At 42.7% G+C, this 13,773-nt stretch overlaps 1 protein-coding gene across 1 annotated transcript in view; it reads left to right on the top strand.

Moving 5' to 3' along the window:
- Nucleotides 1-4,259: 4,259 nt before the first annotated feature.
- The window catches only part of fgfr3 (fibroblast growth factor receptor 3), an 84,428-nt gene continuing 74,914 nt past the window's right edge, over nt 4,260-13,773 (top strand). The window contains exon 1 of the mRNA XM_053336044.1: nt 4,260-4,407. Within this exon, the coding sequence (XP_053192019.1) occupies nt 4,260-4,407 (148 nt within the window). The remainder of the gene's footprint in view (nt 4,408-13,773) is intronic.

Genomic DNA, 13,773 nt, shown 5'->3' with positions numbered 1-13,773 from the left:
TATGAATTACACATCAGCTTCTTTCAGAGAGCCGCGCTCCCTAATGCCTCTGATCATCTCTGAAGTTTTTCCAGAAAGCAGCAGATTCTTTTTTTCTTCCTCTCTTTGAATGAACGAACTGTGCGGTTCTCTCCCCTCAGCAGCAGATCAGTCATCCTCTCTTCAAACACACGCGCTCCGATAGGATTCAGATGGTGATTTTTGGCCACTCAGCTTAGCTTTGACTCTCCCACCATGTCAAGGCATCACCGGAGAAAATTAAAAGATTATGGCATCGTGCAACACTGAAATGAGATTTGGGACTTGAATCGCATTAGTCTATTAAATTTAGGAGCCAGAAACACGTCGGGTACAGATGATAATAGTTGGGGCTAATGCTGCAAATTAATTGTATCTATTGACCCGAGAAATAACGCATGCCAGTGTGCTGCGTTTGCAATCAGAGGCGAGCATCACACACATTTTGGTTCCAAATGAGACTCTGATTGCCTCTTTTCATTACCGAAATTGGCCCGAGACCATCGCTGTGTGTGAAGTTTTATTCTGCTTTTTTTTTTTATCTCATTCTCTCTTATGAGGAGGAGAGCAGTTATGCGTTAACTGGCTTCAATTTGTCAAATATGGTTTTAAAAAAGCTCCTCTGTCAAATTCACTGTTACTCTGATGATAAAACCCACCCTATCTCACCTTATTTATATTCTTACCTGCTACGGTATCTCTGTAGTACTCCTATGATATTCTGAGTGTTTTAAATTATGTATTTGATGACTCTAATGAGCTTCATACATGATATTTTATCCCTGAACTGTGCTATAGTTCTGTAGGAACCCACACTGTGCTTGTAATATGCAGTCAAAAGTGTGCAGTGGCACTGTGGTGCTTAATGGTGTTTCCTTCTCCCCATAGATTCACTATAATGTCCTCCCTATAAGGTTTTATAATGTGTCTGAGACAGTTAAAACAGGCCTTATATTAACCTTGTTATGCTTTATTGCATTTTAATATCCCGAGGTATCTGCTGTAATATTTACGTTATAGTCTCAAAGGGAGTCATGTATGACTTAAGCACTTCATCTGAGGTATTTTTCATTGGTTTATATGCTGTTGTTTTACGCTTGCTCCTGCAGTGTGTCTGTAATATTCCCAAGAGGGAACGACAGGGCGGCTTCTCGCTTCTGCATCCTCTGTTTCATGCAGAGGACAAACATCTGGACAGGTTTTTTTTTTGTAATTTGCTACACGTGCCGCGTGAGACACATGATGACATTCCCGTCTTTGAGTGTCAGCTCGAGGTGAGCCAGCCGAGTCCACAGCCTGCAGCGCTTTACACTTGGAGTCGCACTGCAACTCCTGACAGCTTTAAAGTGCAGAGCTCTCTCCGCCTCTCAGCTGATCAATATCTCTTCTCACCTGAGGGTGCGTCTGAGTGAGTGCACCGAGGAGAGGCAGAGAGGAGATGGGACAGGAGGGGGAGGGAGGTGGGGGTGAAGTGAGGAGCTGAGAGAGGAATAAAAAGAAGGTAAAAGTGGAAGATTACCCACCTATCTGCCTTTTTTTCTATCTGTCTGTCTCTTCACCATCACCCCATCTGCCCTCAGCCCGGCTGCTGTTTGCACTTGTGCTCTCCCGAAAAAAACCCCTCTAATCCCCTTTTCCCAAAATGACAAAGTCGATCCTGCCCCGGCTGTTGATTCTCTGGCTTAATTATTAAAGATTACTGACACTCTGGAGAGGTGTGACTAGCATGTGACCGCCTCACATTGATCCTCGCAGAGGGGAGAGAGGGATGACAGGGATTTGAACCCCGGTTAAAGCACTTTTCTGCCTCTGAGCTATTACAATGTGAAGATAGTTCTGCATGATTAATGTTCATGTATTATTCACAGCGGTGGTTGTGTTTCCCTTTCATGCTTTAAGAAAATATTAGCATGAAAACACTTTGGAGGCTTTGAACTCCACGCTGGGTCTTTGGGATCCGTATCGGCTCCTCTTCTTCTTCTCCTGCGCTCATTGAGGTTGTTAAGTGAAATCAAAGTGTTTCTCAGTCGGCTGTGCAGTCTGTGAAGAGTTCAATTACAGTGTACTGCATGTCCACTTTGGTGTGAAAAGTTCTCAGTTGAGTTTCATCACTCGGTATCTCAAAAAAAAAAAAAAAAAGAAGAGGATATAAGGTTACCATTTTGTCAGAAAAGGGCATACATTATCTACTCTTCTTACACAGAGCTGTAATTGGTTTCAGTTTCATGCTATCAATCATTTTTTGCAAGACTTGGCTGCTTTTCAAATTTAAGGATTCACTTTGTACACTGAGGTAATCTAAACTATTACCTGTCACCAAATTAGTCGACCCAAAAGCCTCCTCTTGTTTTCCAATTTCTTCTCAAATGGCTGGAGATGCTGTCATGCTACTTGTCTAAACAGATCTGCAGGATGACATGAACCAAACTCTGAAGCTCTGTCAGCTCTCACAGTCAAGTGCCCGAGAGTTTTTTTTCCTTCTTATGTATGTGTGTGTAAGTGTGTGTGTGTGTGTGTGTGTGTGTGTGTGTGTGTGTGTGTCTGTGCTTGCCAGAGAAAACAAGAATCAGAGCAGCCTGCAATCAAACTACCTGGAGAGTGAAGGCCTTATCGTGCTGTATAAAACTGTGTAAACAAACCGCAGCTTGTGTTAGAAGAAAGTGAGGATGGGCTGAGGAGAGAAGAAGAGCTATCTGGTGTGTGTGTGTGGGTGTGTGTGTATGTGTGTGTACAGAGGACATAATAAGCCGCAGTGTGTTGAAACAGTAAAGGTTGCGGTGGTAGTGTTTAGATTATGACCCTGTGTATGCATATGTATGTATGTGTGTATGTGTGTGTGTGTGTGTGTGTGTGTGTGTGTGTGTGTGTATGCGTGTGCCGCTTTATCTATTCACGTTTCCCCAGTTGATGTTTTCTATGTGGAGGAGCGATAATGTGCAAACAGAGCCTTCCAGAGAGCCGACCCCGGCTTCAGTTTGTGCTGAGCAAGGAGTGGGTCACAGGTCCTCGGAGGGAAAGAAAAACAGTACTGTTAAGACTAAAGACAACACAACCTCTCTCTCTGGACTGTGTGTGTGTGTGTGTGTGTGTGTGTACAATACGCCTCTGTGTGCAAGCAAAGCCCACTCTGAAATGTTTGCGTGTGCGTTCGCCAACCTGGGTGGACGTCTCACAGCCAAGGCTATTCTGAGGCTGGACAGAGACGCTAAAGTTTAAGCTAACAGCGGTTGTGTATAAGCGTGTGTGTATATGTGTGTGTGTATGTGTGGAGGTAGTGAGGTGGGAGGGGAGGGAGGGAGGGGGGGGGTGTGCTTTGCTTTTCTGGGCACCTCACTCAGAGCTTTCTCTGCGAACCTCGGTGCATTCCAGCTTCACCCTGCTTAAGCAAACAGAGAGCAGAGCACTCCGCCGTCGCTCGCCGTAGCCGTCATGATCCCTCCTCCTCCCTCTCCTCCTCCTCCTCCCTCTCTCCTCTCCTCTCCTCTCCTCTCCTCTCCTCCCGCAAGCTGCCGGGCATGTTGGGCAACTGATACTGTAGACTTCGGCATTCCTCATCCTCGCAGGAAGATTAGTGAATCCATGTCAATCGGTTGCTAAACCATGCAGAAGAGTTTCTCAAGCAGAAAAGAGAGTCGTCCTCTGGAAGGAATGTCGAGTCTTGTCTTAAGTTTGAAATCATGTCATCTTCCTCCTCCCTCTGTTTCATTCTGGTTGTGGTTTAATTGATTTGTTAATGAGCTTGGATTCTAAACTGGAGGTGTGGTGGAGGAAAAAAAAGGGTTTCCCAAGCTTAATTAACGTCAGATATTGTTCCAGTAACGGAGCTCATCTTTAACAATCAGCTACTCTGAATAAAGTTTCTGAGAAAAACTGCGAACAGGGATTTGCACCTTAATCCTTGAAATCTGTGAGGAATGTCAGGTCAGAATATGTGTGCAGTCAGAGACCCAAGGGCGCTTCTTTGTTCTGTGTTCAATTTCACCTTTATTTTTCTATATTTCTTTTTACTGTGTGGATTTCTGTCCTGATTGCATGTTTCCCCTCACAGTCAACACTGAAGCTTGGATCTGGATCTGCTCCGATTCCTCGTTATGAGCATCCAGTCTTCTCTCTCATCACTCTGCTTTTGATTGATTTTTTTTTTCCTCGCTTGTTTTTCAGGTCTGAAGCGGGGGAGTTGTTGGATAGTTTCTTGCGGCGTTTGGAGGCCGCCGTTCTGCTGGACAGCATGCAAACGGAGGATGTTGTCTGAGTCGGAGTCGGGCCTGGCTGCTCTGCGTCTCACCGCGTCGTCCAGAGGAATGACGGCTCTGTGGTGCTCACTCTGCCTTTCCTTCCTCCTGCCTCTCTGCGTCACTCCGGCTAGGCTGCCCACTGCTCTGCCCACAGGTAGGAAACAATATCAAACACTGGCATATTTGGACTGCAGCAAGCCATACAGTACAGTACACGCTGCTGCTGTGAAAACACCAGTAATTGTCTTGAAGGAAATCCAAAACCTAGATCATAGACACCAGAAAAATCCTACATGCGTAAAAGCAACATTTTAAACCAAATGGGACAATTTTCAGGACAATTTTGAACAAATGAGGCTTTACAGATGACTTTTTTTTCAATGTTAATGATGAACTACCTCATAACAATAGTCACAGACACATATTTCTATCACCAGAGCAGCAACTGAGCTGAGTAGAAATGGTCCTTGAAGGCACCATTAGACTTCACATACTTCAAAGTCCATCAGAAGAAACACAAAGGATCACACAAGTTGTCAGTGGAGTTGGCTGAAACTCAGTCCAATCAAATGTGAGGATTTGCTGCTTTTTTTCTGTCATCATATTTGCAAAATGGGGAAATCTTTTTGGTTTGTAGTGTCGGTCCTCGGTCGGACAAAAAAACAAGCATCTTTGCTCACATGGGAATTGAGGAAAAGCAAACTTGAAGTGACACTTTCCCGCAGCCTAGCAACAAAACACAGCTCTGAATATCCTACACTCAGTTATGAAGCGGGATGAAAAGGACGCCTTAAAGGACGCTCGCCCCAAAAAACAAAAAAAAAAAAAAAGAAGAAGAAAGTGAAAGAAAATGTTTAGCCGCTCATACGCACACAGCTTCATTTTACATGCTTATATGACATCTGCTTAGAACCATGTTCAGCTTGTTTTATGTGTTCATCACTTCAAATAGAGGCATTTCAAAAGGCGTATATGTTGTTTATGTGAATGTGGTGGAGGAGGATTTAACTGGACTCTTCTTGGTTCGCTGAGCTTAGCGCTTTTCTCCCTCATTGTTCTCCAGGCAGAGAAATACCCCAAGATCAATCCAAAGTAAACGTTGACTGTTTGCTTTAATCTCTCCATATTGCACAAAAAAAAAATCCCTCTAACACAGCAGAGTAATCTTTTTTGAGGCATTAGCCAAGTGTTGCGTTTTTGTTTTGTTTTGTTATTTTTTTGCTTTCCCTCCCTCTCTCTCTCCCTCCTCCCTTTTTTTTCTTTTTATGTGAGAGTGAAGTAAAATGAGTCTTTGACACACTTTACACGCTACAGTGCATTTATAAAGGCGAGGAATTGGATGCTTTTTGGAGAGGACCCAGCTGTCTTATGCAAGCTGAGATACCCTGTCTGTGTCTGTCTGTGTGTACATGCAAGAACATAGACTCTCATTTTTTCCCCCGTTTTGTGTTTGTACTGTATATCAGAGCTTTCCTTTAAAAGCTGAGGTCAAATATGAGGACTTGAGATTTGAATTAATGGTGATTGCTGTTAAACTTGACTTCCTTGTGGCTTAACTGTCTAAAAAAAAAACTTGACTTAGCTTGAGACTTGAAAGCAAAATGTTCAACTTTTGATCTGGAAATATCCAAGAAAAGTAAAGATGCTTTCATCCTCCTGTCCTGTACATCATCAGGAGTTCATTTGAATATGCAAAAAAGAATTAAAACAGCTTTGGAAGTCAAAATCTTCAAATGTCATGAAATGTTAAGCTTTCACACACTTAATTCTTGATGACTTAAAAACAGCTCTGCATCAGGCTGAGTTGACAGCCCGTCTACCTGTGTGTGTAAATCTCACTCTCCATAGCTGCAAAAAACCCCACACCCCTCTCCTCTTTTTGTCCCCCCCTTACCCTCTCTTGTGTAAAAACCCAATGTTACAATAGACGTGTTGTGATTCTGTCCGCCTGATTGCTTTCCCCGCTGGGAGCCATCACAGCCTATCATGCTTGGCATCATCCGAAAGCTGAGTGTGTTTTTTTAAACCCCCCTCCAGGGTGGCGGGTGTTCAGCGCTGTGATCTCCACGTACCTGCACGGTATGCAGACACGGCCAAATACTGCACTGAGGAGGATATTGTTTCAGATTGCTTACTGTACGTTTGTCATGTTGGTGTGTGATGATTCAGTGAAGATGTGAAGAGGATGATAGCATGTGCAGCCATGTTTCCATCAGACACACAATAGAAGTCTTTAAGTCCAAGATGATGCTGGAACTGGTGTTATTAGCCTTTTCTTAAACATAGAAACATGTCAACTTTTTGTTATGATGGCAGGTCTTTACAGTATAACCATAGCTACCGACAAGAAGTCTGGAAAAGTTGCATTTGTTCTCATTAGCTGGGTTTTAATGGGTTGAATGATGGTCTAAATGTTATTTTAGAGGTTTTTTACATTCTGATTGGAGTAAAAATCAGAACGGAAACACTCACTTTTTGATTTTTTTTGGCATATAAGTGCTGTAATAGGCTCAATTTGGCTCAGTCATAAGAGGCATTTTGTTGTGAGGTCTCTTTCAATTAGATGAAGTAATTGAAAGAGACCCTCCTGTGTAGAGGAGGGTAAAGGTCAAAGATTCAACCGTACTGTAATTGAGACTTCACCTCTCTATAAACTGATGAACAGCAGCTGTAGAGTAGAAGTACACAAAGCCTTTTAATTCATTATTCCAATGCAAAGTATTCATTTCATGTATCTATAAAGAGAAAAAACCCTCAAATCTTGCATTTTTCTATATGATATTGAGGTAAAAACAGAGGCCTCGGTCACCGGTAGGCATCTCCGGCCTGCGTCTCGTCTCCCCCGTCTCCCCTGCGGCCCCCTGGCCTCCAGCAGAGTTCCCCACGTCCACAGATGGACGAGCAGTAGGGATAAAATGACTGTCGTTTACTGGCAGATGGCACGATTTCCCCTCAGTCACCACAGAGCCGGGCTGCAAAGTTGTCACTTAGGTTTGTGTTTTTTCGGTGTGTGTGTGCACGACTGTGACTGCAACTGTCTGTGTGTGTGGGTGTGTGTGTGTGTGTGTGTATATGTGTGTATGTGTGGGGGTTGTGCGGATTAATGTGTGTATCTGTGCCAGGGTCAGAGATCAGCAGGTGCTAAGGACAGAAATGCCCTTGAAAGTTTATGGCACGTCTGTAAATACAAATTAAAAGTGCAATTAATAGAGACAGCTTATTAATTTTCTTGTTGTGGTCGAGCTGTTACATCGATGTGAATTAACCATTGAACCCTGTGGGCCACCGTAGCTATGTTTTAGTATAAAAAAATAGCTTTTAAAGGGGGGGAAATGCTTATAACACAGTATATCTGTTCAGCTGTTCCCAATCTAGCATTCAAACACACACTTTAAAAGATAAAAGACACCATAAAGAATACAAATACACTTTAAAAGTTCATGTAATGTAATGGAGCGAAAAAAAATGTCCTCTAGAATAAATGTTAAGCTCTGTTGGTCTGTATTTATGCATGTGTGAGGTAAGAAGCGTGCGTGTGTGTCTACGTGTGTGTGTGTGTAACCAAGTGTAATTCCTTGTTTCCATTAAGTCCACCTAAATGTTGTTTCAGAGAGGGGGTTAGTTTATTTCTCTAAAGGCTGGTGGCATTTCCAAAAGACAAAAAATGTTAGAGAGACCGAGCTCAAGCTGAGACTGACGTGAGAGACTAATGACAAAGAGTAGAGACTGTATGTGTGTGTGTGTGTTTGTGTGTGTGTGTGTGTGTGTGTGTGTGTGTGTTATTCTTCTCTCCTCTGTATTTACTGACCACATATCACCCCCCCACACACACACACACACACACACCCCTCCTTTAACAATTGTGCCCCCGCAGAGCTCAGATGAAATATGTGTCTCCTCTGTGAAGCAGCAGACAGCACAAATTCAACATATTCACTTTTGCCATTGCTTTTGTGTGTGTGTGTGTGTGTGCGTAAGTGTGTGTGTGTGTGTGTGTGTGTGTGTGTGTGTGTGTGTGTGTGTGTGTGTGACAAAGCAGGCGTATGTGGAGTCTGCAGTTAAGTGAATGTTATGTCTGTATGAGCAGAGGCGGATTATGACAGGGGAGGCAGTAAAAGAAGATGAAAAGAGAGAGAGAGAATAGAATAGAAAAGAATAGAAGAATGCCTTTATTGTCAATGTAAGTGAGTAGCAATCACACATAAGATAACATTCACACATAACAAACAGTGCTTAAGTAAAAACTCATTCAAGGTGCTGAATATCAAATATATATATATATAGTTGTTATAAGCTTTAAAACAGTGCTGTTCAGTGGGAGCTAAAGTGCTGATGTAAGCATATTTAACTTATAGCCGCAGCTGTGTTACTGATAGTGTTTTTGCTGCTCTTGACTCATATAGCTATTTTCTTTATTACTTAGCATACTTACTCTAGCCTCTCTCTCTGTCACTCTCACTGGTTTGCGGTTGGTCAGAAAGTCCTTGACCCAGTAGTAGTAGGTGGTTTGGGGGAAAGTCCTAAGTCTGCATGTTTAGTGACCAGTCTGCCTGGGATGATGATGATGGTGTTAGAAATGTGTGAAAAGCATCCTGACGTTGCAGCGCTGGTGTTCATGGTGGGTCAGTCAGTGCAGTGGTGATGATGACATCCTCTCTGTAGACATCTTCACTCTGTAGGAAAACCAGTATGGGTGGAAGGTGAGTGGGAGGCTGGCTGGCTGGCTGGCTGGCTGGCTGAGAAAGACAGAAATTAAAGGATAGCGGGGAGTCTGAGCATGTGTGTGTGTGTGTGTGTGTGTGTGTAAAAAAAGAGAGCGAGAGACAGCGTGGGTGTGTGTGGTCAGTAAGCTCTTCAACCCGGAGAAGAAAGCAAATATGTGTGTCATTTACAGCGACAAAAAGACGACAAGTATGTGCGTGTTTTTCTGTGTGTGTGTGTGGGGGGGGGGGGGGTCACTGACCTCCCCCACCTCCCTCCTTGCAAGGACTGGAAATGTCAGCAGGGGTTGTTTGGGTCGTTAGGAGACTCGTTAAAACCATGCCATCCACAGATTTGCGCCCAGGCTCTACAATTCACACACATGCACACACACACACACACACACACACACACACCCCCTGTCACTCTCTGTCTTTATCTTTTTCTCTGCCAAAATTAATTTCTCTTCCCTACCACTCTCTTGTCTCTCTCTGAAACACACACACACACACACACACACACACACACACACACACACACACACACACTTACCGTTTGAAGACCTCTCCTGTGCTCTGTAACTCTTTGATAGTGCCAGTGTTGACCTGAAGGCAGTGTGTGTGTGTGTCTCTCTCTCTCTGTGCGTGTGTGTGTGTGTGTGTGTGTGTGTGTAGAGTTGTACATGGTATGTTCAGCCAGCAGATTCAGTGCAGATCTTCAGTGAAAAGATGGAGCGTTTTACAGCCAGCTGTGAGCTTAACTGTTCTTCAGCATACTCAGGAGGAAAGATTTCTGTGTAAAGATATTCTCCATATGTCAATCTGAAGAAAAGTGTCTTGTCTTAAGTTACCCCCTTTTTTAAAAACCCTGCAGTATATGTGTCCTGACCTCTTACAAGTGCCTTTAGGACCCTTCTGGTTGACAGAGTCCTTCACTAATTGGACCGTGTTGCCTAATAGTCTAACCGAGTGTCCCTTCTCATCAGCAACTATGCCTTTTAAGTCTCCACCAGAGACCCTCGAGGCCGTCCAAGTGGCTCACTGTTCCACCCGAGGCTGCATTCAGACTGAAAGCATTAAAACAATGCAAGGGGGCTTAGTGTTGTTTAAGGTAGCGGTGAGACAATGAAATACAATCTAAGAAGTCCAGTTGGAGCTACAGACTAATGTGTTTAAAGGTTTATCAGATGCCAGAACACAAGATTTCACAACTCTAAGAATTGTTGGGGCAATCACGGGAAGAGTAGAAACATGGTATTCATCTTACAAAGTAACCCAGGAATGTGTGTTAGCATGTCTGTGAATGGCTGGAACCAGGTTAGATTTTTATAGCCAGACGTCTACATTGTTGAGCTCTGTGTGTTGGGACATCCGCTGCTGTTAAGTGTCTTTACTGTCCGCCCAAGCACCCATAGTCAGATGCCCCCTATAGTCAATGCAGGCACTGATTTAGTCCATCCAAGTTGGCCCAGCACCAGCATCCTCCAGCCTCTGCACAACCATGGCAGGTGCAACTCTGCTAAGTTTGCATGGCATCCATCATGGAAAGCCAGTTTTCTAGACAAGGATTTAGCCAAAGTCCTAAACTAAAGACTTTATTTCAGTAAATATCTCAAAGTTTGTTTTAGTGTCTGTCGGGGCTATGCTGAATACCTGTCTGTTACCAACTAAGCTTTCTTCCATAGTAAGAAGACATATAACTGTTCCCATTCATTCTGATTTGTATATATTTTAAAGTTCATTCCACTTTTAGTCTTATAACTAAATGAAGAGAGAAGAGAGAACAAGTTGCACTTTGTTTTCTTACTGAAATGAAGTTATTTGATCAACAGAGGAGTGGTATTGTCACTTACTTTAATTTTGGGGTGAATTAATCCTTTAAGAACAAAATAAAAGTTATCTCCTGAGCAGCAGAGAGAAGTTCACTGACAGAAATCATAGCAGTAACAATCTTGAGTCTTTTTTAAAGGTGAAGTACAACAAGACTATAGATTATTAGAATCATGGCCTCACCTTTTTCATGTATTTCATAATGCTTAAAATCTGTGATCAAGTGTTACTTTTTAAGGATAAGCAGTGGGCATTTTTCCACCTTGATACTGTCCCTCTGATTGGCTTTGGCTTTTTGTGCAGTTGAACATGTTTTTACTCCTGAAACTCTGCTTCTGCCTCTCCACTGTGCATTTATAGAAAAAGGTTATTTTCTAGAGTATGATAGCGGTGCAATTTTCTGTGGAGCACTCAGCATCACTACCCTTTAATCATCTTATTATGTAAATGAATGGCGCTCCATGTGTGGGCTTCACACAACTCTCTGAAAAAAAAAATTGGGCCGTTCATCACAACTTAAGCGTAAAGTTACCCAGAGCGGTTCCCTCTTCTTCTTCTGCTGCTGCTGCTGCAACACTTTCTGGCTTTCTGAGTTCCCATTTCCCTGGCAACATTATCAAGAAATCTTTTTGGCAAACGTGAGAAGCGTGCGGGCCAAATAAGCTTTAGAGAATGACGATTTGTTGAACAATGGTTGTTCTATCCTCGGTCCATCAGGCACTTAATCCAGTAGACACTTTGGACACTTTTCTGGACAGGAATTAAACATAAAACACAAGTCAAAGTCCCATTTACAGGGGATCATGCTGGGTGCTTCTCATAGGCTCCTGTAAGTCAATTCAACAGGATTACCAGCATGAGATTGTAACCTATAAGAATTAATGTGCATATTAACTCACTTGAAAGTCCTAAATCTACACAACGGTCATCTTAACTGAAAAAGCACCTAATAAATTTCAACATGTTCACTAACATTTGAAACATGCTCTACTTTGTGTTGTCTGGTCCGTCTAAGCACATTATGTATTAGGGAGATTTTCATTAAGCACTCAAAGAGTATTACTGTCTAGACGCAGTATTTTTCCAAGGATAACATACAGTTGAATACAAGTGGAAAAATCCTGTTGCTAAGCAAAATTTTAGCAAAAGGATTTCATATCAGATCACAGACTGAACTAAAAACAGTCGGCTCGAATCAGACTAAGTGTCTGAATGCTGCAGGACTAGAGCTGGGTAGTAACTAAAATATGTCTGAATACTGAAGTCGGTCAAGTACTGAAAGCTTTAAATGTCTAATTTGATTTGTAAACTTGTTTATTTGTTGTTTGGTCAAAAAGTTTCTGACTAAGATTTAAAAAATACCCAGTTTATACTTTTAATCAGTCACAGTTATTCACTGGTTCTCTTTTGACTGTTCCTTCTTTCTTTCCTTCTTTCTTTCCTTCCTTCTTTCCTTCCCTCTTTCCTTCCTCCTCCCTCCCTTCCTTCTTTCTTTCCGTCCACCCTCTTTCTTTGCTCCCTCCTCCTTCCATACTTACTCTTTTCCTTCCTTCCTCCCGCACTTCCTTCCTTCCTTCCTTCCTTACTCCTTTCCTTCCTTTCCTTCATTCCTCCCTCCCGCTTTACTCCTTTCCTTCCTTCCTTCATTCCTCCCTCCCTCCTTCCTTCCTTCCTTCCTTCCTTCCTTCTCCCTTCCTGCTCTCCTTCCTTCCTACACTCCTTCCTTCCTTCTTCATTCCATCCTTCCTTCTTTCCTCCCTTCCTTCCTCCTGTCCTTCCTTGACCTGAGGACAACAGGAGGGTTAAAACAGCATTTTAATATTCGAGGACTTCGCCTTCTGTTGTTTAATGAAAAAATGTGTCAGTGTAAATAAGCTGTAAACACAACACTGATATCATGAGCACACAGTCGACACATCCAGCTGATACTGAGCTAAATTAACATTAATTTAAAGTTGTGTTTTGGGCCAAATAATGAATTCTCTGCAGCAGCTCCTGAGAGAACTATCCATCATTTAAGCTGCAAAAATGTCATACATTATGTTAGCAAGCTATGGTGTTTATTACTGGACATGTAGTGTACTGTACAGTGGCTCTTTAGTGCTTTTTTTTTTTTGTTGCTGAAAACAGCTGCCTGCATCTGGAAACGATGCTGATGAGAGCAGCGAGAGCGAGCCAAAACAATAAAGCTATGAGCCAAAAAAACCAAAACAATGAGCTGAAAGACACTGAAATGCTCACAGGGGTAGCATTCAGGCGCTAATTATCCACACACACACACACACACACACACACACACACACACACACACACACACACACACACACACACACATCATTTAATCCAATATTAGTATGAAAATATTGATTACATCATCTTTAAAGTCTAGCATTGTTTTCATATTGGCACTACTGCTGAAATATTTTAAACAGTACCCAGCTCTGTTCAGGATTCAGGACATTATTTTTGTTTTATCCTTGAAAGTAACCTAATTTAAATATTCACACTGTCGCTGTTATACTTTCTTTTTTAAGCATAAGAAAGAAAGAAGTGGGAGGGGAAAAAAAATCCTTCCTGAAGACGTCAGACCTTTTCAGGTTTGGGTTAAACGTATACCTAGGCCGAGCGTCGCCGGGTATGGAAAGAATTAGCAGACAGCTGTAGATCAGTAGGTCATTGTCAGCCGGCGGCCTTCGTACGAACCTTGTCTGCAGGCCACCGCTATGTATGTATTAATACACCTCATTAATGCCCTTTGAAACCCTCTCTGCATGTCACTCTATGAATTATGGATGAAAATAGAGACCTTTCTGTGTGTTCGGCTCACATCTAACCCCTGCCACCTTTACCGCAATGCTTTTTTTCCCCTCTCTTCTTTCTTTTCACTTTCACTTCCACACACACACACATACATACACACACATACATATGCAGACATCATGTGACAGCAGCACAGACACATTTCTAAGCCTTAAATCTTCCCAGATATC

This window comes from Scomber japonicus, chromosome 16 (genome assembly GCF_027409825.1).
Source record: "Scomber japonicus isolate fScoJap1 chromosome 16, fScoJap1.pri, whole genome shotgun sequence".
NCBI classification, from domain to species: Eukaryota; Metazoa; Chordata; class Actinopteri; order Scombriformes; family Scombridae; genus Scomber; species Scomber japonicus.
This window is presented reverse-complemented; position numbering and strand designations above follow the sequence as displayed.